General features: G+C 37.3%; 2 protein-coding genes across 8 annotated transcripts in view; one reads left to right on the top strand and one right to left on the bottom strand.

The window, feature by feature from the left end:
- Positions 1–13,644, top strand: part of clcn1a (chloride channel, voltage-sensitive 1a) — a 37,744-nt gene extending 24,100 nt beyond the window's left edge. For 2 of the 3 annotated variants that reach the window (XM_022666134.2, XM_049476302.1), the window contains 13 exons: positions 111–195; positions 1,716–1,871; positions 2,460–2,529; positions 3,440–3,550; positions 5,419–5,632; positions 6,063–6,196; positions 7,003–7,190; positions 7,370–7,463; positions 7,674–7,759; positions 8,756–8,812; positions 8,924–9,028; positions 9,695–9,781; positions 10,295–13,644. In XM_022666134.2, the coding sequence (XP_022521855.2) occupies positions 111–195; positions 1,716–1,871; positions 2,460–2,529; positions 3,440–3,550; positions 5,419–5,632; positions 6,063–6,196; positions 7,003–7,190; positions 7,370–7,463; positions 7,674–7,759; positions 8,756–8,812; positions 8,924–9,028; positions 9,695–9,781; positions 10,295–10,771 (1,864 nt within the window). In that variant the 3' untranslated portion in view covers positions 10,772–13,644. The remainder of the gene's footprint in view (positions 1–110; positions 196–1,715; positions 1,872–2,459; positions 2,530–3,439; positions 3,551–5,418; positions 5,633–6,062; positions 6,197–7,002; positions 7,191–7,369; positions 7,464–7,673; positions 7,760–8,755; positions 8,813–8,923; positions 9,029–9,694; positions 9,782–10,294) is intronic. The other variant, XM_015608117.3, reaches the window with a different exon arrangement.
- A 1,530-nt stretch (positions 13,645–15,174) lies between these two features.
- The window catches only part of fam131ba (family with sequence similarity 131 member Ba), a 66,101-nt gene continuing 56,511 nt past the window's right edge, over positions 15,175–24,764 (bottom strand). For all 5 annotated transcript variants that reach the window (XM_022666140.2, XM_022666142.2, XM_022666141.2 and 2 more), the window contains 3 exons: positions 21,949–22,250; positions 20,537–20,791; positions 15,175–18,840 (listed from right to left, as the gene is read on the bottom strand). In XM_022666140.2, the coding sequence (XP_022521861.2) occupies positions 18,604–18,840; positions 20,537–20,791; positions 21,949–22,250 (794 nt within the window). In that variant the 3' untranslated portion in view covers positions 15,175–18,603. The remainder of the gene's footprint in view (positions 18,841–20,536; positions 20,792–21,948; positions 22,251–24,764) is intronic.

Below are 24,764 nucleotides of genomic sequence, written 5' to 3'. Positions count from 1 at the left end.
TAAATTAATAATTCTAAATTATAATAAAATATTGCCCTTCTGTTTGGAATTTATAAAATCAGTGCACAAAGCTTTTTGGGAAAATGACCGTCTGATTTGTCTTTTCACAGCCGACTGATTTTTCCTGCTGTTGTTACTTTTGTGGTCACGACTCTGACGTTCCCCCCAGGATTTGGACAGTTCATGGCAGGAGAGGTTAGAAAAAGACCATATGATAATTTCTACTTTTCAGCATCAGATGTTTTATGTGGGTTTTTTTTATTGCTCTGACCTTTACCTGACCTTAAATGATAAACCATGTCTAGTTTATCATTTGCTATTTATGTGGCAGATCACTGGACAGGGATTAAGCCTAGTTCTTTTCCTTTAAATGGAAAATATCCATTCAGAATGCTGTGTAGTCCAAGACTAGGCCTAATCCCTGCCTGGCAACCAAATATGTGGTAGTATTGTAACAGGAAAATAAGTTATTGTATGACAATTGTTGTAATTAATATTACATTATTACTTTTTTACTTGTAAAGTTTAGATTTTTGAGCCATTTTACCCAGATGAGCCAACTATTATTATAGTCCTCCATGCGCTGCCAAAACAGTATGAACTCTATAAGGCCTCTAAAGGTGCACTGTGGTAACTGGTGGCAAGAATATTTTAGAGTTGGAGCTGCAGCAAACTTGTTGTTCCACGTAAGTTCAAGCTTTCAGAAGCCAGAATAGCACCTAAGATAATTTGTCAGGTTCCTTAAACTATGCTAGAACAGTGTGCAGTAAATCAGTTGCTGAAAGAGGTTACTGCCATCGCAGAGTATACTTAGTCTAGATGTTGTTTAGGTAGTGTGGCATGAGGAGGCGGGGGGAGCCGTGGGTCCACCCCATGCCGGGACGCACAGTCCTACCAGCTGGTCTGCATCCGGACTGATTAAGCAGCCAGCTGGGACAGGTATAAAAAACGCAGCCTTAGCCCACACTCGAGAGGAGCACTATGGGCAAGAAGGAGGCTGATACAAAACAGACCTTAAAAGACACCAAAGTACGCGACTAGAGCCCCATTGGGCCGCATTATGTTTCTTTGAGTTTATTTTGGGTGTGGTGGAGGGTGTTTAAAGCCAAATAAAGGTCATTTTTAAGTTTCATTTAGTCCCTGTGTCTGTGGTTCTCTGAGCTTCCTAACTACCGGGTCACAGTGGCCATGCCCCTAACCCCAGGGGCCGGTCACAGTAGGTTGAGGTATGTTGCTAGCTTTTCTGTTGGTCCGGATCAGGTGAAATAACCATTTAGTACTTTTGTGCATCAATTGTCTTTAGTTGCGTTTACGCAAGATGCAAGTAACAGGGGTCTAAGATGCCATGAACTCTGTCATCATGTTGTCCCTCCTCAGAAAATTGCTTATAGTTATTCACCACTGCCTACCAGTAGCACCTCACTTATTTCCTTTTCCAGCCTCTTTCTTCCGCATTTAACACATTGCCTATGAATTCCAGTTTTTTTTTAGTTATAACAAATCCCAGATAATCAATATTGTTTACTTCATCTCTGAGTATTCATAATGTTTTGCCTAATTTAATGTAAATTCTGAACATAACTGAAATATCCTAACTTTGTACAGGATAATTATATTATAATTTGCAACTTAATTATTTTAATATTGTTAAAAACACTGATGAAGGCTTTTTCAATGACTAATTGTGTATATTTACCAATTCACTCATAACACAGCTAATGCCACGGGAGGCCATCAATTCCTTGTTTGATAATTTTACCTGGACTAAGATTTGGGGCTCAGCTTCTCCGCCTGGTCTGGGAAGATCTTCTGCTTGGTTTCATCCCGATGTTAATGTCTTCATCGTCCTACTTCTCTTCTTCATCATGAAGGTAATTTGCGTTCACATTTCTTATTGTTACTCGTCTCTGGTCATTTTCACTTCTGGTTATACTGCACTGGATATTCTGTAATTATGAAAAATATTAGGCACCAAACAGTTATATTTTTTTCCCTTTTGGATCTTTGATTTTCTGTGGACACACTGTGTGCCCTCTGCTTTTCTTTCCTGCATGCCTTAGGTTTAAGCCTCTTGGTTCAACTCAAATAACAAAAGTTTAAAATGACTGTGTTTGACAGACACAGGCCTATGCTACGATGGATACTGCAGGATTATATGATCCTGGGCAGACAGCAGATATCATGCTTCAGGAGACTTGCTGAGACGTGCACATAGAGGATTACTGCATGCAGTAGCTACTGCCCTTCATAAATGACTAGGAGCAGACTTAGTAAGCTACCTGAGACGCTCTGCCATATCAGAGTCTCTAGGCGTAAGCTGCAGCCTATAAAACGTATCAGTTAGCAGCTTACAAATCAGATACTGACCCAGACCTAGAAAAAAACAAATGCAGATCAAGACATTTGACATTTTGAACAAACTGTTAAAATGTTTTGACAAAACTTATTTTGTCTTGCAGTTCTGGATGTCTGCGGTTTCAACGACGATGCCCATCCCCTCTGGGGCATTCATGCCTGTATTTGTACTTGGTAAGTATATGGTCCAATCCTATTTCCCCCCTTGCTCCTACCACTTAGTAACTTTTATATGTTCATGCCTTGGGTTAGGGTGTCCTGAATCTTGTTGGGATAGAGGGGTAGGGTGATGTGTTAGAGCTGCATGGCCTCCAAACTGGGATTTATCAGAGGCAAGAATATCATTATATCATATAACTTTAGCTCATTGTCACAAAGCTATTAGAGGTGAACAATTATAAATATTTTTAGGTAAAAAAAATAATAATACAAATGTAATTCTCAATATTTGTATTAAAAAATATAGTGTGTATTACACAAAAAAGGAAACTATTAAATATTTTGAGAATAGTTTACTGAGGGAGACTTTCAGAGAATCAAACTACTACTTAGTTTGGAATAAAAAAATGCAACATTATATTTATTTAAAAAATATAAAAGTTGTCAGCATTGTATTTAGTTCATCATGATAATTAATAATTGTCCATAAAGGAAACATGTATGCAATAAAATATGTAATTGTAAACAGTGACACCAGTGATCAAATCTGGAAACTATAAACTGGTTATAGAACATCATAGTAATTGGAAATATATTATGAAAAATATCTAAGATCTAACCATTCTGTTTTTACAAAAGTAAGAAAATATAATGAAACAATATTACAATATTCTATTTTATTCTTAATGCTAAAAAGCATGACATGTTTCTTGATGGAGAGAAAAAGGATTTTCAACATGCATATAATTATATAATTTCATATTCAATAATTAATTAAATTAGAATTTACCTGAAGAATTTACTTTAGCTCAAACAATTGATCTTACAGTTGACTACACTCTGCACAAGTATTTCCCAGCGTGTTTGCAGGGAAGCCTTTTTACTGGTGTTTAATAATAATCACTGTAAATGTTTTATTCTGCAGGTGCATCATTTGGACGTTTAGTGGGGGAGATCATGGCCGCTCTGTTCCCTCATGGCATTTTGTTTGATGGAATACTCTACCAAATCATCCCTGGAGGGTATGCTGTTATTGGTCAGTTTTTCCTATTATATCTTCCCTTCTTTTTAGTTGTTATATTTTTGGATACAGACAGAGCTGGAGGCTCAGAAATCCACTTCACTGTTTCTGTACAGTGTGCTAGGCTAGGCTAACACTAACAAGCTTATTTGGCATTAGCTTTAGCTGCCAGCAGAATCCTACCTACCTTCAGCTTCTTACAGTATGCATTCACCACAGGGAGAGCCTTCTGTATTCTGTATTATTACTGCAATATATAACTGTACTGTCTGTTTCTTTAGCGCTTAGTTGCATTGTAGTGTAGGTTAGCTCACTAAGGTTATATTTGTCTGGCATTTTTAGGAGACCTTTGAGTAACTGTTAACTGTTTAATTCAAACAAGCCCTTTCAGAGTTCTGCAGTTTTATTACACAAAAAATATATAATATTATCTAATGGTTCAATTTATTTGAATTGCATTTTAAACATTTAAACATTCTTATTATAACGTGTAATGTGTTAGAGATACATAGCCCTCGAAACAGATAAAAAAAAAATGTAATGCTAGTTTCCTAAAATTACAGTAGACATCTTTAAGTTTAATGTGCTTTAGTGTATTATGGCTGTAAATTGCTACGAGGGTGTATTGGTATCTAGGTTACCTAGCTAGCTAGCTAAATATCCTATTCCACCTTAAATTTTGTAGCAGTGACTTTTTGACTTTTCTGAGGCTGTTGCTTGGTTTAATGTGACTAGCTAACAAGTGTCTCTGTGTCTGTTGCTCTTAGTTGCAGCGTAATTTAGCTGGCTAACCTAATTTTATTAAGTTATTTTTGTCAGCTTTTTTTGAAAAGGATACCTCCTGCAACAATTTTGACTTTTAAGTGACCAATCAGTTTAAACAAGCCCTTTTGGAGGCTGTTACATTATTTAAGGTGGAATTGATAGTTCAAACAGGAAGCTATGGAATAGCTAACAAGTGTCTCTGTATCTGTTGCCCCCCAGATGCAGTGTAATTTAGTTAGCTAGATATAACTTCGCACTATAAGACCCAAAAATCGTTGGTGCGCCTTATGTAATAATTTTACCAGTCAGATTGTAAGAAGCAGTTAAGTCACACCGCTGTTGTCCAGCATTATACAGGAGTTTCAGTGAAGTTTCTCCAGCTTTTTACCGCTCAGAGATGAATATAATGCACTGTAGTCTGCATGTTTATCGTGTTAAAAGAAGGTAAGTGGGACAAACCGCTAGCTAATATCGCCCTGGCTCACTGGAACACTCAGGGTTCCTCAGTGTAGCGCTGTCGGGCAGCATTTACTAGCGCTAACTGCTGCTAGTGGTTAGCCGCTAATGCTAATGCTGCTGCACCCAGCCCAGTTTTATTACCCAAAATGTGTCATGATACTGCATTAAAAAGTAATATTAATATTAATAAGTAGTGAATTATCAGTTTATGTATTTGTGTATTTTAATGTATGTATTTATGTATTTTTATGTTAAAAAGTTTAAAAAGATTTGGGTTGATATATTTTCTTATTTTTATGGCTGTATTCGGGGTATATTTACTTCATAACTGATGTCCACACTGGCCTAAATATAGAGCAATATTAAACATACTAAATATAGGCAGATTTTCAGAAATTCTTTTTGGGCTAAATTCGGTGCATAAAGAAATATTAATAAGTTACATTTTAGTTTGTTTAATGGAAAAACTTTTTATTTTGTTAAAAATAAAAACATTAAAATAACAGAGTTCCATTCTCCACATAGAGGATATAGTTGATATGTTTTTCATGGAAAGGGCTATATTCATAATTTAACTTTTTTTTTTTTTTTTCCTCCATAACATTTTATCCTTTTTACGTTTATTTTATTTTCTTGTGTTTTACCTGGTTCACTCACAGGTGCAGCTGCGTTAACAGGGGCAGTCACTCATACAGTTTCCACAGCAGTAATCTGTTTTGAGCTGACTGGTCAGATCTCCCACATTTTGCCCATGATGGTAGCAGTTATCCTGGCCAACATGGTAGCCCAGGGGCTTCAGCCTTCACTATATGACTCCATAATCCAGGTCAAGAAACTGCCCTACCTGCCTGAACTGGGGTTTGGACATATCAGGTGAGATAAAGCTCCATAAATACTAAACCTGCAGTACTGTGCAGAAATCATAGGAGGTCACAGATTTGTCTAAAGCTGTATTGATGTGTCTACACATCTCAAAATGAGGATTTATAAAAATAAATACCATGGTTTAGAAATTATGCTACATTTACTTAATATGCTAATTTCTAATTAGAATACATTTGTTTTGTTTATTCATTACACTTAGGGTCACTTTACAAATACAACCATATCAGAATCATATTAGATGAGTAAAGTATTGATTAATAACTTATAATAAATATTCGATCTAAAGCCTGAATAATGTCTGGCTGTATAAACTAGTGACTGTTTTAACTGTGTGATGTTAAATGTTCCATGTAAAATTTTAAATAACAAATTTTGCCTTTTCAAACAGAAGTGTTGTTTGTTCTTTTCTTTGTCACAGTCAGTACAACATCTTTGTTGAAGACATCATGGTGAGAAAAGTGAAGTTCCTTTGCTCGCAGTCCACATACAGAGAACTGCTGTATCTGCTAGACTCTACCTCCCTCAAAACTATACCACTGGTGGATTCAAAAGGTGAGATGTTAGCGTAAGGCTTAATGAATTGTGCGGTTATATCCAAAAAGGTTTTCACATTTCTGTTGCATTTACATAAGATTATTTCTTGGGCCTAACCTTAAACCCTTTGCAATGCGTGTCACAATGCTCATTGCTATTTTGCACCCCACCAACTCTATTTTCACACCATCTGTGTACGTCATTTAAATAGTATTGGTGCTTGTGAATATATCTTCGCTGGTGGTTGTAATAATCCCAATGAGATGTGTTCAGGTACATTTCTGGCATATTGCTATCTTGGCATTCTAGCTCTTGGCACAAAATACACCCAAAATTAATTAGGAGAATTGGTACATGCCTTTTGCACATTTCGAGCCAAGTAAACATACTTTTCCTGTCATTAAAATAACAAAGACACACTGACACTCCCTAAATTAAGGTGCACGGTGCGCGGCTTACAACTTAATGATGGCTAAAATAGGCCCCATTATCTCCTTGTCTTAACCTCTTACAGAACTGAACTGGACACTATTTCTCTAATTTAATCTACTTTTCTCATTTAAAAACAAAGGCATCTTACTAATATCCTTGCATTTAACTGTAATGAGCATGATCTAACAAAACTAAAATAAAAAAAAGTTTCGTACCAGTCTCATTTTAGCATTAGTAAATAAATAACAGATATCAATTAAATTGGATTATAAGATATTAAACTAACATTATACATAAATATCAGTATAGTAATATCACATCATATTTGAATGAATAGGGCAGATGTAAAGGGATGCTGACCTAGCTCCTCCTCACCTTTCTCTCACCCTCAGAGTCAATGATCCTGTTGGGCAGCATAGATCGATCTGAGCTTCTTGCACTCTGTGACTGGTGGCTGTCAGCAGAGAGGCGGATCCTGATGCATGGACAGGATTTACAAGGTCAAGGGTCATGTGCCAAGGTCAGCTGGGAATCTTTTGCCTTTGTGGATGAAGAAGGTGAAGAAAATGGAGGCGAAAAGGTGTGTCCTGTATTACTTTTATAGCTGACATTTACAAAAATATTCAAGTTAAAGTACTGTGTATCCCTACTGTGTACTGTGTACTTGCTACATTTAGATTTTACATGTAATAAATAAATTAGCCAATAGTAAAATGTTGAGCAGAAAGTAGGCATTATTTGTTTAACTCTCTGCTCTAGTCAACATCTCAGACTGCGCCCATACAAGAGGAAAGAAATGGTCCTATACCTTCACCCAAACCTCCAGAACCTTCTACAAATCACACCACTCCAGGTGAGTCAAGATTATCCTCAGAAAATTATCAGACAAGAAATGGTATAATGGTATAATATCTGTCAGATACACATTCTTGTTCAGATTGAAGTAATTCTGTACAATTTTAAACGACAGACTATGTGAGCCTAGCCATTTATTTGTTGTTGTTCCTGTCAAATACTGCGACATAAGTATTTTCTTTGTCTTTTACATTTACTTTTCCTCCAGATAAAGGCCCCCTCCAGTCTTTCAGAAGGACATTACACAACCTGTTCTCTTCCTCTTCAGAAACACATACAGAGGGTCAGGCACAGGTGCATACTTATACATGTGATTTGTCTAGACATCTTTGCAACTTATAAAACCTAAATTATTCAGGAACACCATAGGCTGTTAAAAAGTATTTTCTTACATGAATGAAAAATAAGTGAACCTTTATATATTGATTACTAAAAAACACAGTATAACTTAACTAATAACAAAGAAACAAACAAACACGCACATTGAGAAAACTTCTATAAGGGCAGGCTAGAAAAATAAAATCAGAGGTTATATTTAATAACCTGTAGATCCCCTTTTAACAGCAAACACATCAAACATTTCATCATTCAATCATTAAAGAAGCATTGTGGAATATTTAGATAGTCTTAGTCTAACTTCAGACTGGATTATTTTTTTATTGGACAGCAGCAACTTCCTTCCCAGTGTCCTTCCATGAACAGCAATCTTATTAAGTGGTTTTCTGATAGCTGACATATTTTCACAGATTATAGATTCGTCTGTATGTTTTGCTGTTACCTGTTTAAGAATCTCTTAACATCTTACTTACTATTAGAAAGAGTAGCAACTTGATTGAACTTTTTGAAGTTATGTAATTAAATGATGTGATTGTCTTTGCTCAGGACTTGTGCTTGTGTAGACTTCGTGTATCTTTGACAAATTTCTTTAGATTTTCTAAAGGTTAGTTAAGCCATTTTTTGTTCATCTTTATTAAATGGGCAAAGCACACAAAAACTACAGTTCCTATTCACTCTTAGCTCTTTGAATGCCATAAACACATATTTTCATTAACTTTTACTAGCCTGCACTGTAGATGTTTACTGAAATGGGTCAATAAAAGACTCAATTCCAAAGGGTTTCACACACTTTTCTTGTTACTTCAAATGCGTTATTATTTACACATTTAAACATATTCTAAGAATATAAATAGTAAAAATCCAGTAAATAGATATTTTAAGTAATTGCTGTATTATATTTACAAATATAATAATCACTAATGGTTATAAACTTCTGAACAATGCTACATCTAGCTTTCTCCACAGGAGCCGACTCCTCCACCCCTCACAGATACAATGACACCTGAAGAGGTTAGACTCAATTATGATTAATAATTATGATGATACCTTTGAAACAAAACTTTAATATAAATTGCACATGGGTGCAGGTTCACAGAGCTCATATAGTATTGTCTAAAACAGATAAAATCCTGGGAGGAAGCAGAGATGGATAAACCACTAGAGCTCGACCAGATACGAATAGACCCATCTCCGTTCCAGCTAGTAGAGAGAACATCGCTACACAAGGTAAGCTAAGGGTAGATTTCTTATCTTGAACTGCAGCAATTCTTACTTTAATAGATAATAGACAGGTAGTGAATTAGCATGAACTGGGAAAGAATTGCAGATCAGCACATGAAAAGAGAAATGAGCAAAAAGCATTATTCTTCAGAATACACATGCATATGCCTTTCACAAAAAAAATCGACTGGATTCAATTGGAGGATACAGTATGTGGTCCCAGAATTAACTGCAATAATAATAACATAATATAATTATTTTATTCAGCTAAAAAAATGATTTTAATGATGCATTAACAGATTACTTTTAAAGAGGATTGACTGTTTAATTATTAAGAATATTTAGACATTTGTATTAAAATATGAACAATAATATTATATTGTATAAAACCATTTTTTTTATACATTGTCTACATATGGTCATAATTCATGTTAATCCACTCTCCTTTCTCTCCTTAAACAATGGGCAGGTTGAGGTCAGCATTAAGTATTGTAATAATGTCCATATATTTACCAATAAGTCAACGTAACTATTGTGGCAGGCCTTTAAATTCTGAATAAGCTTAAATGCCAGTTAAAGTGGATTTTTCTTTTGTAAATATGTGGATTATTTTAATCTTACTTTTATCTCTTATGAAAGGTGTGACCTTTTAACCTTTCCTTTTCTCCACAGACTCATACATTGTTCTCCCTTCTGGGTCTCAGTCAGGCTTATGTGACCAGCATAGGCAAGCTAGTTGGAGTCGTAGCACTAAAGGAGGTAATCAGATATGTTCATCCTTTCTTCCTTTCCTTCAAGCATGTACAGGTCCAATCAAAACATATAAAGAAGGTTTACTCATTATAGGAAAAAAATGTAATTGAAAGTGCAGATCTTTCCACTTAATTAAACAAAAAATATTTTAGTTTAATTAACTAAACATTTGGACACATTATATCCAAATGTGTTCATTTTAGTAAAAAACTACATGTAATGTTTATATTTTACAGAAACTCATTTAGATATAAAATACGTACTTTCTAGTGTAAGTATGTATTTTATACCCAACTGTACAGTATCCAATCAAACTTACATTTTTGTGCTTTGTAACATTAAGTCTATAACAATGTTGGGCCAAAATATGATTTTTTATATAAAAGTGGGGTATAAAAGTGTTTTTGATGCCAACTGTCATTTGCATGTTAACTGTCACGTCATATAAAACACTTTGTAGATTACCTACATTAATGTTTTGTAGTTTTTTCTAACATTCCTATCCTCTGCTTCCCTCAGCTTCAGAAAGCCATCGAAGGCTCCACACGGAGCGGCGTCCGCCTGCGCCCCCCTCTGGCCAGTTTCCGCGACACCATACGAAAATCTTCAAAGCCATCGAAGACTTCGCCCGCCCTGTCTTCCCCCGTCTCTCCCCCAGGCTCCCCCCCTGCTTTTGTCCCGCCTACAGTGATACCCCCACACTCCCCTACCCCTGCTCCCGTGGCCACGCCCCGACATCAGGAGGAAATGGAGGTATGGATTGAAGGAGTAAGCCGGGATGTGGTAGTGCAGAACACAAGCAGCTCCACGACAGGGAGCAGCAGCAGCAGCAGTAGCAGTGGGACAGGAAGTAGCAGCAGTGAGGAAGGAAATCCCAACAACAGCCCGCCCCTGCCTAAATCCTCTCCTCCCTCCATCCCTCTCTCCACTCTGCAACCCACCCCTGAGAAGACGGAGGACACGGTGGAGGACAGCGATGATGAGGAACTCATTTAAGAGCTGTGAAAAGTGATGCTTTATTTTCTGTTTTATTTTTATATCACATGTTTTTTTATTCACGTTGTTTGTGAACGTGTGATGTCTGTCTGGGGTTTTTATTTAGTCTGTCTCCTTTCACTGAGCTTTTGAAAATCTGTAAAATATGTTTTTTTTTATTCATTCTGCTTTATTTTGTTGGCTGCTTTCTTGTTGTCACTGACAAAACTAAGATTTTTTTTTTGTCTCCTCCTGCTGAAATAGAAATATGTATGCACTTTCTTCCTCCTTAAATATTTAACTACCGTAAAATATAATTCATTACTTCTACAAAAATAATAATAATAAAATAAAAAATAGTACTTCAGTAGCACAAAAAATATAATTAGGCAGCTTTCAGTAATCAATGCATGTGCAACATAAATCTAAGAAAATTATACAAAATTTAAAAAAATATACACACAGTACACATAATGTTTAGTTAAACATCCCATAACCAGTTGCACCTTAATCTGACACTTTTGGTAGCAATTAAAAGGTTCAGGCAGAATTCTGTTTGGAATTTTGAGCATTCTGATGTGGACTCAGTCCATATACATTATATGATGTCAGTTTTTTTTTTTTAACTACTGTCAAAGCTTAATATTAGCCTGCTTTATCCATTAGACCACCACTTGTCCTGTCAATTTGACACTGTCCTGTCACTGACCAAGGGCCCTTTCCTACACCCTGCAAAAGGTGTGTCACGTTATTTGTTGCTACCTTACACCCTGTGAAGAGTATATTTTTCATGCCTTGCTCCAGCGTCGTTTAAATAGCAAAAGTGCTTTTGCATATATCTTTGCTGATATGTGTAGTGGTCTGATAGATCAACTTTATTGATCCCAGAGAAAAAAATCTACACATCCAGTAACAAATGTACAAAGTGCACAAAAGATACAAAAGAAGGATAAGATACAATTATGCAGATAAATAAAGAAAAAAATTCAGGAAAACACACAATATGGACAGAGCTACTGGAATAGGCCGCCACTTACCTCGGCACCGGCTGTGATACACTATGGAAGTGAGGTGTGTTCAGGAAAATTTCGTCAGCAGTTAGATGCTAAACATCCATTGCTATCTTGGCAATGCAGGCACGCCATGTACCTTAATTAAGAGAATTATTACATGCCTTTTGTTTGTTTCGAGTCGTGCAAGAAGTGTGTTCTGGCTTCGATGGATTAAAAACCTGCAGTCAATCTGGATCTCTACAGATAACAGTGGTGACCCCTAGCCTATCTTATGGTTTGAAGTTAAGTTCCTCATTTATTTTTTTGTTCACTTTGTGCAATGTCGCAGTTCTAAAACAGTCCCAGATTAGAGCTTAGATTATCTGCCCGAACTCGACCCAACCAAAGGCCCGACCAGAACTCTGCCATGCAGAGATTTCCCAACACGTAGCTGTCTGATTTGAATGCTATTTTAATTTTATATAAAGCTATGGTGTGATATCACAATTAACAAATCAAACAAGTTAAAATGTTATGATCAAGCAGCTCTGGGGTTTACGCACAGGTGAGCTCCTCCACTTGTCCACATTTGACTTGCAGCACTGTGTGGCTGGTCTTAAAAAAACTTTTTTCATAAATAATGTGTTGCAATGTTAATTAACAAAATACTGAACAGATTTTGCTCATTCAAACAGCCCAAAATGTTATTTTTTTTAAGTTTTAAAGCTCTACTCACAAAAAAATGTCAGGTTTAAATCGGGCTTGGTCTCATATTGACGGTGTATGGGGCGGAGCGGGGCGGGCTCTACCCCAGATGTTGCTACCAATGTTGGTACCACCACCATGCTTACCAGTTGGTTCAGTAGAACAGTACAACAAGATAAGCTGGAAATCTTGTTCCAAACCATTTTCACTGGGTATACATTTAAATAGGTCTATAAATATACTCTCCAGTATTTACATATGTGCTATCACAGCCCTTTAAACATGAGAATATTGTTATACACATCTGTTTATCAGATCCTTTTAGGAACATTTTTCCCCTCACACATTAAAAAGATTGCTCAGCAATCTTTATCCAGCAGATGGTGCCCTAAGAATACTCAGCACAGAAATTGCAGCTTATATTTAGGGTGTGCTGCAGCTGCACTGCAGAGCCCACAGTTTCCATACGATACACATGGAGCATTTGTTTCTCATATTATTTACCTGTCAGTCAGCTCATCTGTGCATGAAATGTGCATTGTTTAAATTCAGCCTCCTCATACTTGCTCTTTTTATTTTAGCTTGTCATTTCCTGTGCTGGTACTGTTACCATATAGTCTCATTTGAAACAACATACAAATTCCTCATATTTACACACACTCCAACTCCCTTGTTTCTTTTATCTCTCCGTGTTTTGTCATCTCTCAGTCTCTCAGGTGGCTCTTATGTCTTTAAACCAAGGACTCTAATCAATATTGAACAGTCTATATGTGTATGTCATGTTGAAGTGTTGGGATATTTATACTACTATTGTTATTATTTTGGCTATATAATAGCTCCTAGCTAATAGGCTGAAGGGTGTAGTTTATTTTGAAGGGTACAGGGGTGAACTGGAATAATGTAACAAGCACTTGTTTGATCTGTCATTGTCGATGTCCGGTCTTTATGTATTTATTTATTTATTTGTCTCTTTGACCTGCTCTCTGTGTGGACAGGGTAATGTATAAATCATGCAAGTTTAGCGTTAGTCATTGATTCGCAGATATGTAGTTTATCTAATGTAATCTGCGTACTTATTTATGGTAATAATAATTAAACGTGATCATTAGAATGTGATGTTTTAGTTTACATTAAAAAATGATGATTGGATTTAGGTGGTGGCAGTTTATGCAATAAATGATGACTGGTAAACCTTCAGGAGTTTGTTGTTAGGGATTCAAGCTTTTTCATTTTTGTTTTGTTGGTATTTCTCCCTTTCTATTATTTGTCATTTACTTTACATTTTAATCATTTATGTATATACACAGTCCAGTCAGAATATTATGACCACGTCATAATAAGGTAAACCCAAGAAGAAAGGAAAAAAATAAATATGCCGGTTCGACCTGTGTCGTCAAGATTGCAGTTCAATACACTACCACTGCCCTGGCTAGTGAATTGGGACATGGCCAGGAAAAACTGGGGTCTAAGAGGCTCAGGTCAATGAAAAAAATTAAGCTGCAGAGATCAACAGGGGACTCTTTTCGGCGCAACACCAGCGAATTCGGAACGCGGTTTGGATTATTATTCCTCTTCACAGAGGATCAATAAAGTATTTAAACAGATGAAAACTCTATCTGTATGGTGACGTTAAGCAGTGTAGTCTGTGTTAGAACTTTAAAAGGCAGATAATTCGAGAAAGTGAACTATTACTGTTCAGGAACAGCACTTTCCCACAAGGGTTTATTATTTAGTTATGGTCATTAGTTTATTACAGCACACCTCACCCAAATAATCAACTGACAACTAACTAATCAACTAACTATCTGTCCTCGCTGTGGCGAGCTGAGTGATGCAGCAGGAAAACTAGAAGGCAGTGTTACTCCAAAACCACAGAGCTAACCCAGCTATTTAAAGACATTAAAACACTTAATATAAAAAGGCTTAATGTGTGTTTTTTCCACTGAAACCTGTCATAAGGACAAATCCTAATGTGGCTTTAATGTAATAAAACATTGAGCCAGAAAAACACCAAACATCTAAACATATTGGATCAGCTGTGTGTAATATGCAGTCAACATACAGCCGGAGTTCACTGGCCGAAAACAGTCCCCTTCCGATCTCTGCGGCTGCGCTGTAGCATTAGCTTTAAGCTAACATTTTTCTTATTACGACTCCTAATCTATCTCGTAATTCAGAGGATCCAATGTTTTTTAGAGGTAAATGTGCACAGAATAAAACGAGCAGGGTTCAGAACATATTTATTCACCACAGAATGTGATAGAGGCAGGTTTTTTGAAAAGCCCATTCAAATTCACCATTCACTTGAACCACTTAGACACAAGGCCATACGAGGACTACAGAATGACACACAACTTCAGTAATCTACAACAATAAAACATTTTAAGAACAGGGCTTATGGTTCAGAAATTATGGATCAAAATGTATAATGCTTTACTATAGCACCACCATCAGGCCAGTGAATGTTATCTTTGGTGATTGAGTCAGCTCACACTTCCTGTACCTTGTGACCAAGTTTGGTGCTTCTGTTACATACGGTCTTAATAATAGAATAAAAAGAAGAAGAAGAGAAAAAAAAAACTTTTTTTGTTAATTATGTAGAGAAACAGTGTTATAAGGAGAATAGACACTGGAAACAATAAAATGGTCATGATATTGTGAGAGGACTGTGTAAGGTTGCTTCTGGATTCATTTTAGTCTGGTTTGAAGACTTCCAACCATACAGGGTTCGTCCTCACAATAAGATTTTTATTTACACACAACACATGAAAATACACACATACTGGATATGAGGCTACAACTCAGTATAACAGCTCAACCCATATCACTTCTCCACTTGACTGCAGATTCCTTTTGCATCTTATTTTTACTGCTCATATTCCAACTTGATGCTGAATTACAGCAAATAAACTGTAATGTGGTGTTTTAATTAAATGGTCTGTTATACCAGAGCAATGTCCCAGACAACTCTCTATAAAAGCACTGCTAAATACCCCCATTCTATAGCAAACCAAAACCAAATAAACAAACAGTGGCAAGACAATGATTTAACGTGGAAATGCTAATGATCATATGATAAATGCTAGCCATCATTTTAACATTTAATAATAAAAAAAATAAAATACTGATGAAAAACTGGGCATTTTCAGCAGTTTTTAACTTCAGTGTACTCACTACTGAAGAGTAATGTACCAATGAAAAGTACAGTGGCTTGCAAAAGTATTTATACCCCTTGAATATTTTTCATTTTGTTATCTTATAACCACAAACTTAAATGTATTTTATTGAGAAGTGACAGACCAACACAAAGTAGCACACTTTGTGGAGGAGCTGCAGAAATCCACAGTTCAGGTGGGGGAATGTGTTGACAGGACAGAGAACTCCACAAATTAGGCCTTCATGGAAAAGTGGCAAGAAGAAAACCATTACTGAAAGAAAGACATAATGATGTTTGACATGTATGGGGCACAGCAAACATGTGGAAGAAGGTGCTGTGGTCAGATCAGAAGTTGATTTTTTGGCTTAAATGCAAACTGGTATGTGTGGCAAAAAAGTAAAACGCCTTATCACCTTGAACACTCTCTCCTCCCTATGAAACATGGTGGTGGCAGCATCATGCAATACATTTAATTTTTGGTTGTAAGGCGACAATATATGAAAAAAGTTTAAAGGTTATGAATACATTTGCAAGCCACTGCACGTGATACCGTTTTAAACAGCGTAATTAGATGAGTTACAACTAAACTGGAAGTTTTTTTTTACTCACTGGAACAATGGAAATGCGTCTCTTTTAATGAAAATGCGCCTTTCTTTTCACAGTAAGGATATTCTCACATTTCACCAGCTTTTTCAACATTTAAATATCACAGAATATATTAGTTATAAAAAATAAATGTTGCTCCAGTTGCATAATGGGTTTCAGCACTAAAAACTCGCCACAAATTCTCCACAAAGAGAATTAAATCATTAAAAAGGAAATCATATGCAAATTCGAATAAATGCAACCTCACACACTGACTACACTATCTGCTTTTCTCTTTTCTTCCCTCATCAACTAATAAGGAGCATCTGTACAAAATATTCAGAAGAAATTCAGCAATCAATAATATGATAAGCACCTTCTTTTCTTCTAGTTCAGCCGTCATGTCCACAGTCATATGGTCCGACATGGCTACATAAATTAAAAAAAAAAACAGTACAGTGATCAAAACTCTGAAAAAACTCTTTTCAAGATTGAGAAATTTGAATCTTGATATAGATTTTTGATTTTGCTGTGATACATACTATTCGCCCACCGGCGTGCATGCAATATGTCCAAAAAGAAACTTACTATGGTATCCAATAAATCATTGTACATATTATCAGCTCCACTGACCACATATAGAGGCTTTGTAGTTCTATAATAACACTAATTAGATTGTAGGTCTTCTTTTTCTCTGCATACTTTATAAATCCTCTTTTCAGTCTGTTCTTCAATGGTCTGGACTCCGCAGAACCACCTCAGAGATAACATTATTAGCTTTAGTTTGGGTGGTGGGTCATTCTCAGCACTGCAGTGACATTGTGAGACATGGTGGTGGTGTGTGTTAGTAGTGTGTGTTGTGCTGGTACGAATAGTGGATCAGACACAGCTGTGCTGCTGGAGTTCTTAAACACCTCAGTGTCACTGCTGAACTGAGAAGCGTTCACCAACCAGAAATATCCAGACTACACCTTCATGTAGGCAGCATCCTGTGGGCATCGTCCTCCACCATCCATCTGCTTTGTGGGATCACCCTTGAACATGGAAGAACGGGTAATAATGTATGCAGAGGAACAGATGGCGGAGCGTCTGTAATTATAGAACTGCAAAGTGCTCCTCTATGATCAGCTGAGCTCATGAGATGGACACAGAATGTAGAAACAAGGAGGTGGTCATAATATTCTGACTGGACTCTGTATATTGCACATAATCTGTAAAAAAAAAAAAAAAAAAACATCTGGTTTAGTGAAGCTCTCATAATACAGGTGTTAAAACTTCCAGTTTATACTCCCACTGTCTTGTGCTATTCTGCAAACAAAACAAAACAAAACAAAAATATATATATATATATATATATATATATAAAAACAGCATGTAGCATGTTGAGACACATGTTGAGAATGCAGTAAATGAATACAGAGACAGACTGGGGAAAAAGCTGATAGAACAAGAAATGAAATCATCACAGATACATTCTTTTATGTCCATAATAGTGCATAAGTTTTATAAATAGCAGTTCAGTATGGATGTTGAACAGGGCAGCACTGTTTCCAGTTGGGCAGTATTGTGCTTGATTATATAAAGAAGAAAAATAGATTTGTTGTGTGTGTGTGTCTGTGTGTCTTCGTACGTGTCTGTGTGTGTACATTTGCTTTTGCCTCTGTGTGCGTTTGTCTGTCTGTGTGTCTGAGTGTGTGTGTGTGTGTGTGTGTGTAGATGCTGGAGGTAAAATACATAGGAGACACTTCACACAACATTATTGCCAAATGGCGAATTGATAATATGTTTCTTTTTGTTCCAGAATATATCTTTGTACATACATACTTACATACACACATTCTTACACTCACACATACATACATACATACACACATACAAACTCACTTACATACATACATATTGTATGTACATACAAATACATAGCATTTTATTGGCTTTTCGTTTTATTACAAAAATCAATGTATTTCTTATTACTATTATTGATTACTGGTAGTTCAGTCACTTAAATATTCAAAATGCATGCACGTTCTTTTGGTTGTCTTAGTATCTTGGTATTGCACTCGTTATTTTCTTTTTGCAAGTGTCCTCCGTGTCTTCTCCCGCCTCGCTTTCGTCCCCCATAAAACTCCAACCTTCTCTAGAACCCTGCCACAAATCACCTCCACTTCACTGGAGCCCATTCAGATATATTGTCCTCCATCCCTCATTAATAATGTATAAGTCTGTGCCCCGCTTGCTGACAGAGTCCTGCGCCAGGTTTATCGTGGGACAAAAAGAGAATGAATACACCTCGGGGTGGGAGCTGGGTATACGTTAGCTTAATTAGTTGATTATTTCGGTAAAGAGAGTTTCGTCTGTCTGTTTTTTATTGTTTGTTTGTTCATGTTCCACCTTCCATGGTCCTAGCTGTCGTGTCAGTTGGTCACCGCAACAACCACAGACCCATCCTCCACCACCTCCTCCCTCTCCTCCAGCAATTGGACGACGCAAGATGTGACCTCGAAGGCCATGTGCTCAGCCCTTGGCTCTGCTGGTGCCTGTGCCGGACTCACGCTGCCGGGCGGGGTGGGCTCCTCTCTCGGAGGTGGAGGGGTCAGGACGGGGGTTAGGGACGTTGGCTCAGGTTCAAGCGTTAATGTGATGTCATCCTCCTTGAGAAAGAGAAGAAAAGACATGACATCATCCTTTTGCAAGCAGGCAAGAATCTAATTTACTCTGGTTTACATTTTACTCCTACCTAGTATGAACCTGATATAAACCTCACAAGAAAAGAAATGTTTGCTTCTATTTTCTTGCACTGGTGATACAAGAGTAATGTAGCTTACAGGCTAGCTGTAACCTTTTCTGGAAATATTAGAGTTCACCAGGCAGATCAACTAAGCCCTTTCAACAAATAACCATTTATCAACCTTTTGTGAAAAATATATAATTTAATTATTATTTAAAGGAATTTTATTTTAAGTGCCTTGATGAAGAAATATAAGTCTAAAAAAGCCCATTTTAGTGTTTTATTGCAAAAAAAGAGAACAACAGATTCCTCCCAAAAGGAACAAATGGTTGACATATGGTTATTTTCTGGAAGGGTTAAACAAATAAAGATTAGTATATGTCTATAGAGTTCTTATTGACTGGCTATCAATGTTTTGTGATAATGAAGGTAAAAAATATATAGGGCCCTATCTTACACCCTGTGCAATGCGCACTGCGATGCTTATGCTATCTTACACCCATAAACAGTATATTATTTTATTTATTTATTTATCGAATTTTCACGCCTTACATCTGCACATTTAAAGCAACGGAAAATGTACTTATGGATATCTATGCCAATGGGCGTGGTGATATGGAAATAAGGTGTGTTCAGGTAAAGTTCTGGCCTATTGCCATCTTGGCAAAGGAAAACACAGGTGCGCCACTGACTGATTAAAACCCTGGCAACAGTCAACTGTCAGACATTCATTGCTATCTTGCTATCTGTGCTTGTTACACACTCAAGGTTAAGCAGCAGTGTACAAAGACAACTTTTACATTAACAATAAATATTAAATAAAATAACAATGTTGTTCCTGTAAATGACACGCTTGCGCACCTTCACAGCCTAAAAGTTGCGTGTTGTTAAAATATGAGCACACCTGACTTTTTTAAAAGGAATGATAAGTGACAAGCTGATTGGTTTATTTCATGTTAAGCCAAAAAATAGTACATGCCTTTTGCGCATGTCAAGGCATACTTTTCCTGTCGTTATGATAGCAAAGACACACTAATACACCTAAATCAATCTGTGCAGTGCGCTGGTAAAGTCTCCCCTATAAAATATGGCAAACAATTCTTGTATTTGGTTTAACTTTTAGTTACTTTTTAAATGTAATTATTCAGGTATTAATGCTAATGATGTGATTTTTATTACAATGGAAAAGGCACATTGTAGCCAATCAAAATGTGAATATTTTCTGTACTGATGCCCAATTTATGAGTTATGCTAGTTTGGAACATGACATAAGGAGGAGATTAAAGTTAAGGGGGAGAACTGGGGGAAGCCGGCCCTCCCTCTCTGATGAGTGACGTCAGGAAGAAGAGATAAGAGTTAGGTGGAGGAGATAGGTAGATGGTATTTATAGGATGCTAGGTGGGAGAAGTGTCCTGAGGCATGCTCCTCCTCCCAAACCTTTGATATTTGAGAACACCATTTAGACAGCATTTAGACAAGTCTTCATCTATATTTGTAGGAAGAAAAAATGTAGATTGGGCTAGAAAAACAAAAGAAACAACTTCACATTTTTGTAACAATATTTTATGTAACTAATAAAGTAAATAAAAGTGGTAAATGTAACAAACACATACACACACCTTGAATTCCTCCTCTTCTTGCTGCTCTAGAATGCATTCGTTTTCTATAACTAAATCATCCTCATACGATTCGGGCATCCCCATTTCTGCCAAGGTTATACCCATGTGTCCCATCTCCACCTGATGAGGCTCCACCTGAGCCGCTGCCCATAAATCGGCCAATCGCGGGTGAGTGGGTGGGCCCAGGCTGTGAATGGTGCTGTTGGGCGTGGCTTGCAGGGAATGGGAGGCGCTATGCAGTCGATGTTCCAGCGACTTAAAGAAACATAGTTTAAAAACACAGAAAACATCATTATTTCCAAAGGATTTTTTTTTTTGTTAATTTATTGTTTTTCCTTTTATCGTGCTTTATCCTACAGCAAGATTCACATCCCAAACACACTGCTGAGGCAAGCTGAAGATCATCACAAACGTCAAGCAGTCGTTGCATGCAAGAGGTATGCAACAAACTACTAAACATAACTGCTTTAATGTACCTATTATTGTTCCAAGCATTATGGCGCCCTGAAATGAGGGGAACAGTGTTAAAAAGTGTTGTAATTTGGTAAAACAAAATGGTGAAACCGTTTGCATTGTATGCAAATGACCCTAAATTAAATTCTGCACTGTGAAATTTAGGCTACGTTCACATTAACAGGCTGAAGTGGCTCAAATCAGATTTTTTGCTCAACGTGAATCAGATATGATTTTTTCATGGCTGTGTGAAAGTGTCAAATCAGATTTTTTCCAATCAGATTTGAGTCACTTTCATATGTGGTCTTAAATTGAATACATATTGTCTATGGACATGTGGTATGAATGTGAACGGTCAAATCAGAATTCATACATCTTTTTCCCTTTACGCATGCGCTACGTGCTCCTCTCTTGTACCCACACATCTCTTGGTGCAGCTGTGCATCTATAGCTGCAAAAACAGCAAAAGCAAACCGCCTGGCCTTTTTTCTCTTTCTTGACCTAAGCATGTACTTCAGACCAGCTGTTTGCTCTCCACTCCAGCCAAAGATGCTCCACATATGAGCTGCTAACACATCCATTTCCCTTTATAAAGCTACAAGTCGTCTCTCAAATATGCCGTTTTTTGTTGTTGGTGTAGAAAGCAACGTTTATACACGTATCAATGTGCACATGTAATGTTAGGAGTTTCAGGGACAGATTCGTTCACGTTACACACAGATGCAGGTCCCTTACATTTGTGAATGTAAGCCGTCAAGATAGCCAAATCCGATCTTAGCAAAAAATATCTGATTTGATCAATGTGGCTTGTAATGTGAATGTAGCCTTAGTCACATCTGATTGGTTTGATTTGAAATGCTAAACAATTAAGCATATGGAGATATACAAAATATATGTCTTTATCCCAAATATTATGGACAGTACTGTATGGTGTGTGTGTGTGTTTGCACTGTTCAGACCTGCTGCTGGTACTGCAGTAGCTGCTGCTGCTGGTACTGCTGGAGCTGCTGCAGCTGCTGTAGATGGTTCTGCTGCTGCAGTGTCAGCTGCTGCTGCTGCTGGGACAGATAGTGTGCAGAGCCATCGTAGCCCTCTCCAGAAGCCCCGCCTGCCATTATGTAGGAGCCAGCGGCTGGAGAGGCCATGCCTGACGGCTCATTGCTGATTGGTTCCCAGGCGTCGGAGGAGGAGAGGCAGTAGAGGCCCTGCGAGACGTACGTGTGAGGCCACACTTCTGCAGAGGAGTGATGCAATGGCTGATCTACAGTACAAGGAGGAAATTATAACGTAAGAAACGGGAATGACAGTGAAAAGATAAACATTATAAACATTCTGATCCCAAAAAGAAGCAACATTATTCCAGACTAGTGGTTTGATTTAAATATGTACAATAATTCAGCATGAATACAAAAAATACACTGTATAAAAATATTTTTTAGAAGATAAAGGCAAAAAATATACAGTATTTTCCCCCTTCATTTTTGCATCTGTGAAAAAAATCACAATAAAATCATAAGAATACACTGTTGATGCACTGTTTTATTTTTTTTTTTACATTTTATGAAGAAAATCTTATTAAGTTGAATACAAAATCATCTGTTTTTCTGAGCTTATTTTAAACTCTTTTTAAAATTAGAATTTTATATATAAATTTAAAAATAAAAATAAAATAATATATATATATATTGTGGCGTGAGGAGGCGGGGGAGTTGGGGTCCGCCCCACGCCGGAGCGCACAGCCCTATCTGTCCCAGCTGGTCCGCATCCGGACTGATTGAGCCAGCAGCTGGGACAGGTATATAAACTCAGCATCAGCTCACTCAAGGGGAGGACTCTTGACTGGGGAGCTTAGAGCTGAGGCTGCACGGACCTAAAAACAAACACTAAGTGAACTAGTGAACTCTAGAGCCCCACTGGGCCGTATTTATGTTCTTTTAAGTTCTTTTGGGTGTGGTGGAGGGCATTTATTACAAATAAAGGTACGTTTGAGTACATTTACTCCCCGTGTCTGTGTATCTCTCTGCGCTTCCTACTTCCGGGTCACAGTGATCACGCCCCTAACCCCAGGGGCCAATCACAATATATGTATATATATATTGTAATTTTCCATAAAATTACTGTTGTTATGTGGATATTACTGTCGAATACTGGTCTAAACACCCCTGCTGCCTGAAAGTTGCTGTTGCTTTACAGGCTTGTTCTGTCTGTTAAAAAAAGGAACACTGTAATATTATTGTACTTTCAATTAATTTTCTGGTGTATTTCTGGTCTATTTTCATACATAACGCACAGGTGTCACTGCTGGGTGGCGGTGGGGGGTAGCTTAATTAAGTTAAGAAAAGCTAAACTAAATAAACAAAACTATAAAAAAAGACTTTCTTTCAAAGTCAGATGAGCACTGGATGTTAATCTACATGGATTTCTCTCCTTAAAATGTTTTATTTGGGTGAGTAAAGCGTTTCTGTTTATTTACAGTAAGCTTACATTCCTAAATTAACACTCCAGCACTAAGCTGGAGCATTAGCATTAGCAGCTAACCGCTAGCTGCCAGACAGAGCTACACTGAGGAACCCTGAGTATTCCGGTAAGCCAAGGCGATATTAGCTAGCAGTTCATCCCACGTAGTTTGTTTCAAACAAGCAGACTACAGTCTGATAATACTCACCTCTGAACAAAGAAAGAGCTAGTGTGGTTAGCGGGTAATGATAATGCTGCTTCAGGAGTGCTAGCCAGGGTTAACAGCAGGCAACAGGTCGATAATACTCACCTCTGAACTGGGAAATAGCGGATAGCGGCTATTGCTACTCCAGCCCCAGAGCTATAAAGCTGTACTTCAGCAGAGTGGCTTTACTGCTTCTTACAACCTGACTGTCAAAAGTCTTTTTAGAATACTTTTCTCACCCACGCAATACTAAAGACACACTGATATGCTCTAAACCAAGCAGCACAGTGTACGGTTGATAGCTTGCCTATAGATCACTAAAATAGGGCCCAATGTCAATTTATTTTTAAATAAATAAATGTCTTAAGAGGCGTCCAAAATGTATTTTATGCTACTGTTATTTTTAGACTTAGAACACAAGTACTACTGACAATAGCGAGTATGTCCATTAGCAGCTAAAGAAAGCAGGAGAACAACAATTCTATTTCTTCATGCAATTAGCCAAATAATTACTGCAGAATTAATAACTAGAATGTTTAGAATGTTTTATCAGTCTCAATACACTCTGTATGAACTGTGACTCTTGATGCCTCTCCACGCTGCCCCATTCTGACCTCCTGTCCTAAGCCCTGCAGCTGCCATTTTCCACTTTTTGGCTGTGCTACGTTTCCATGCACTAAATAAAGCCATGTCGAACAGTGTCACACCTGTCAAACGGGCTGGATGCAGCATCAGTCAAAGCAGGGTAAAGAGTATAAATCACGACAGCAGATACATGAAACCCCTCACAGCGGTAAAATATGGAAGTGTGGTTATGAGTTTGCTGACAGTGGTGTCAGGCATTGATCAGAGTTATAGTGCCTAAGGCTTTGTTTACTACATAATGAGATTTTGGGCTCTGAGAGCTAAATCAATACATTGAACTTTGAATCACTGGAAGTATTACTGGGATATATGTAAGCTTTATTTAGTTTAAGTTGTGAAGCAACAGGTTCTTGTTAGGATTTTGAAACTTAGGTTTAAAACTTTGGTAATCTTTTTTGGCCTGATGTTCACACATGATGGTGCAGTTCCAGAACAGACGCCGTAAGGAACATCCAGTCAGTGACTATC

The sequence above is a fragment of the Astyanax mexicanus genome, chromosome 3, assembly GCF_023375975.1.
Source record: "Astyanax mexicanus isolate ESR-SI-001 chromosome 3, AstMex3_surface, whole genome shotgun sequence".
NCBI lineage: Eukaryota > Metazoa > Chordata > Actinopteri > Characiformes > Acestrorhamphidae > Astyanax > Astyanax mexicanus.
Note: the sequence above shows the minus strand (reverse complement) of the source record. Positions and strands in the feature narration are given on the sequence as shown.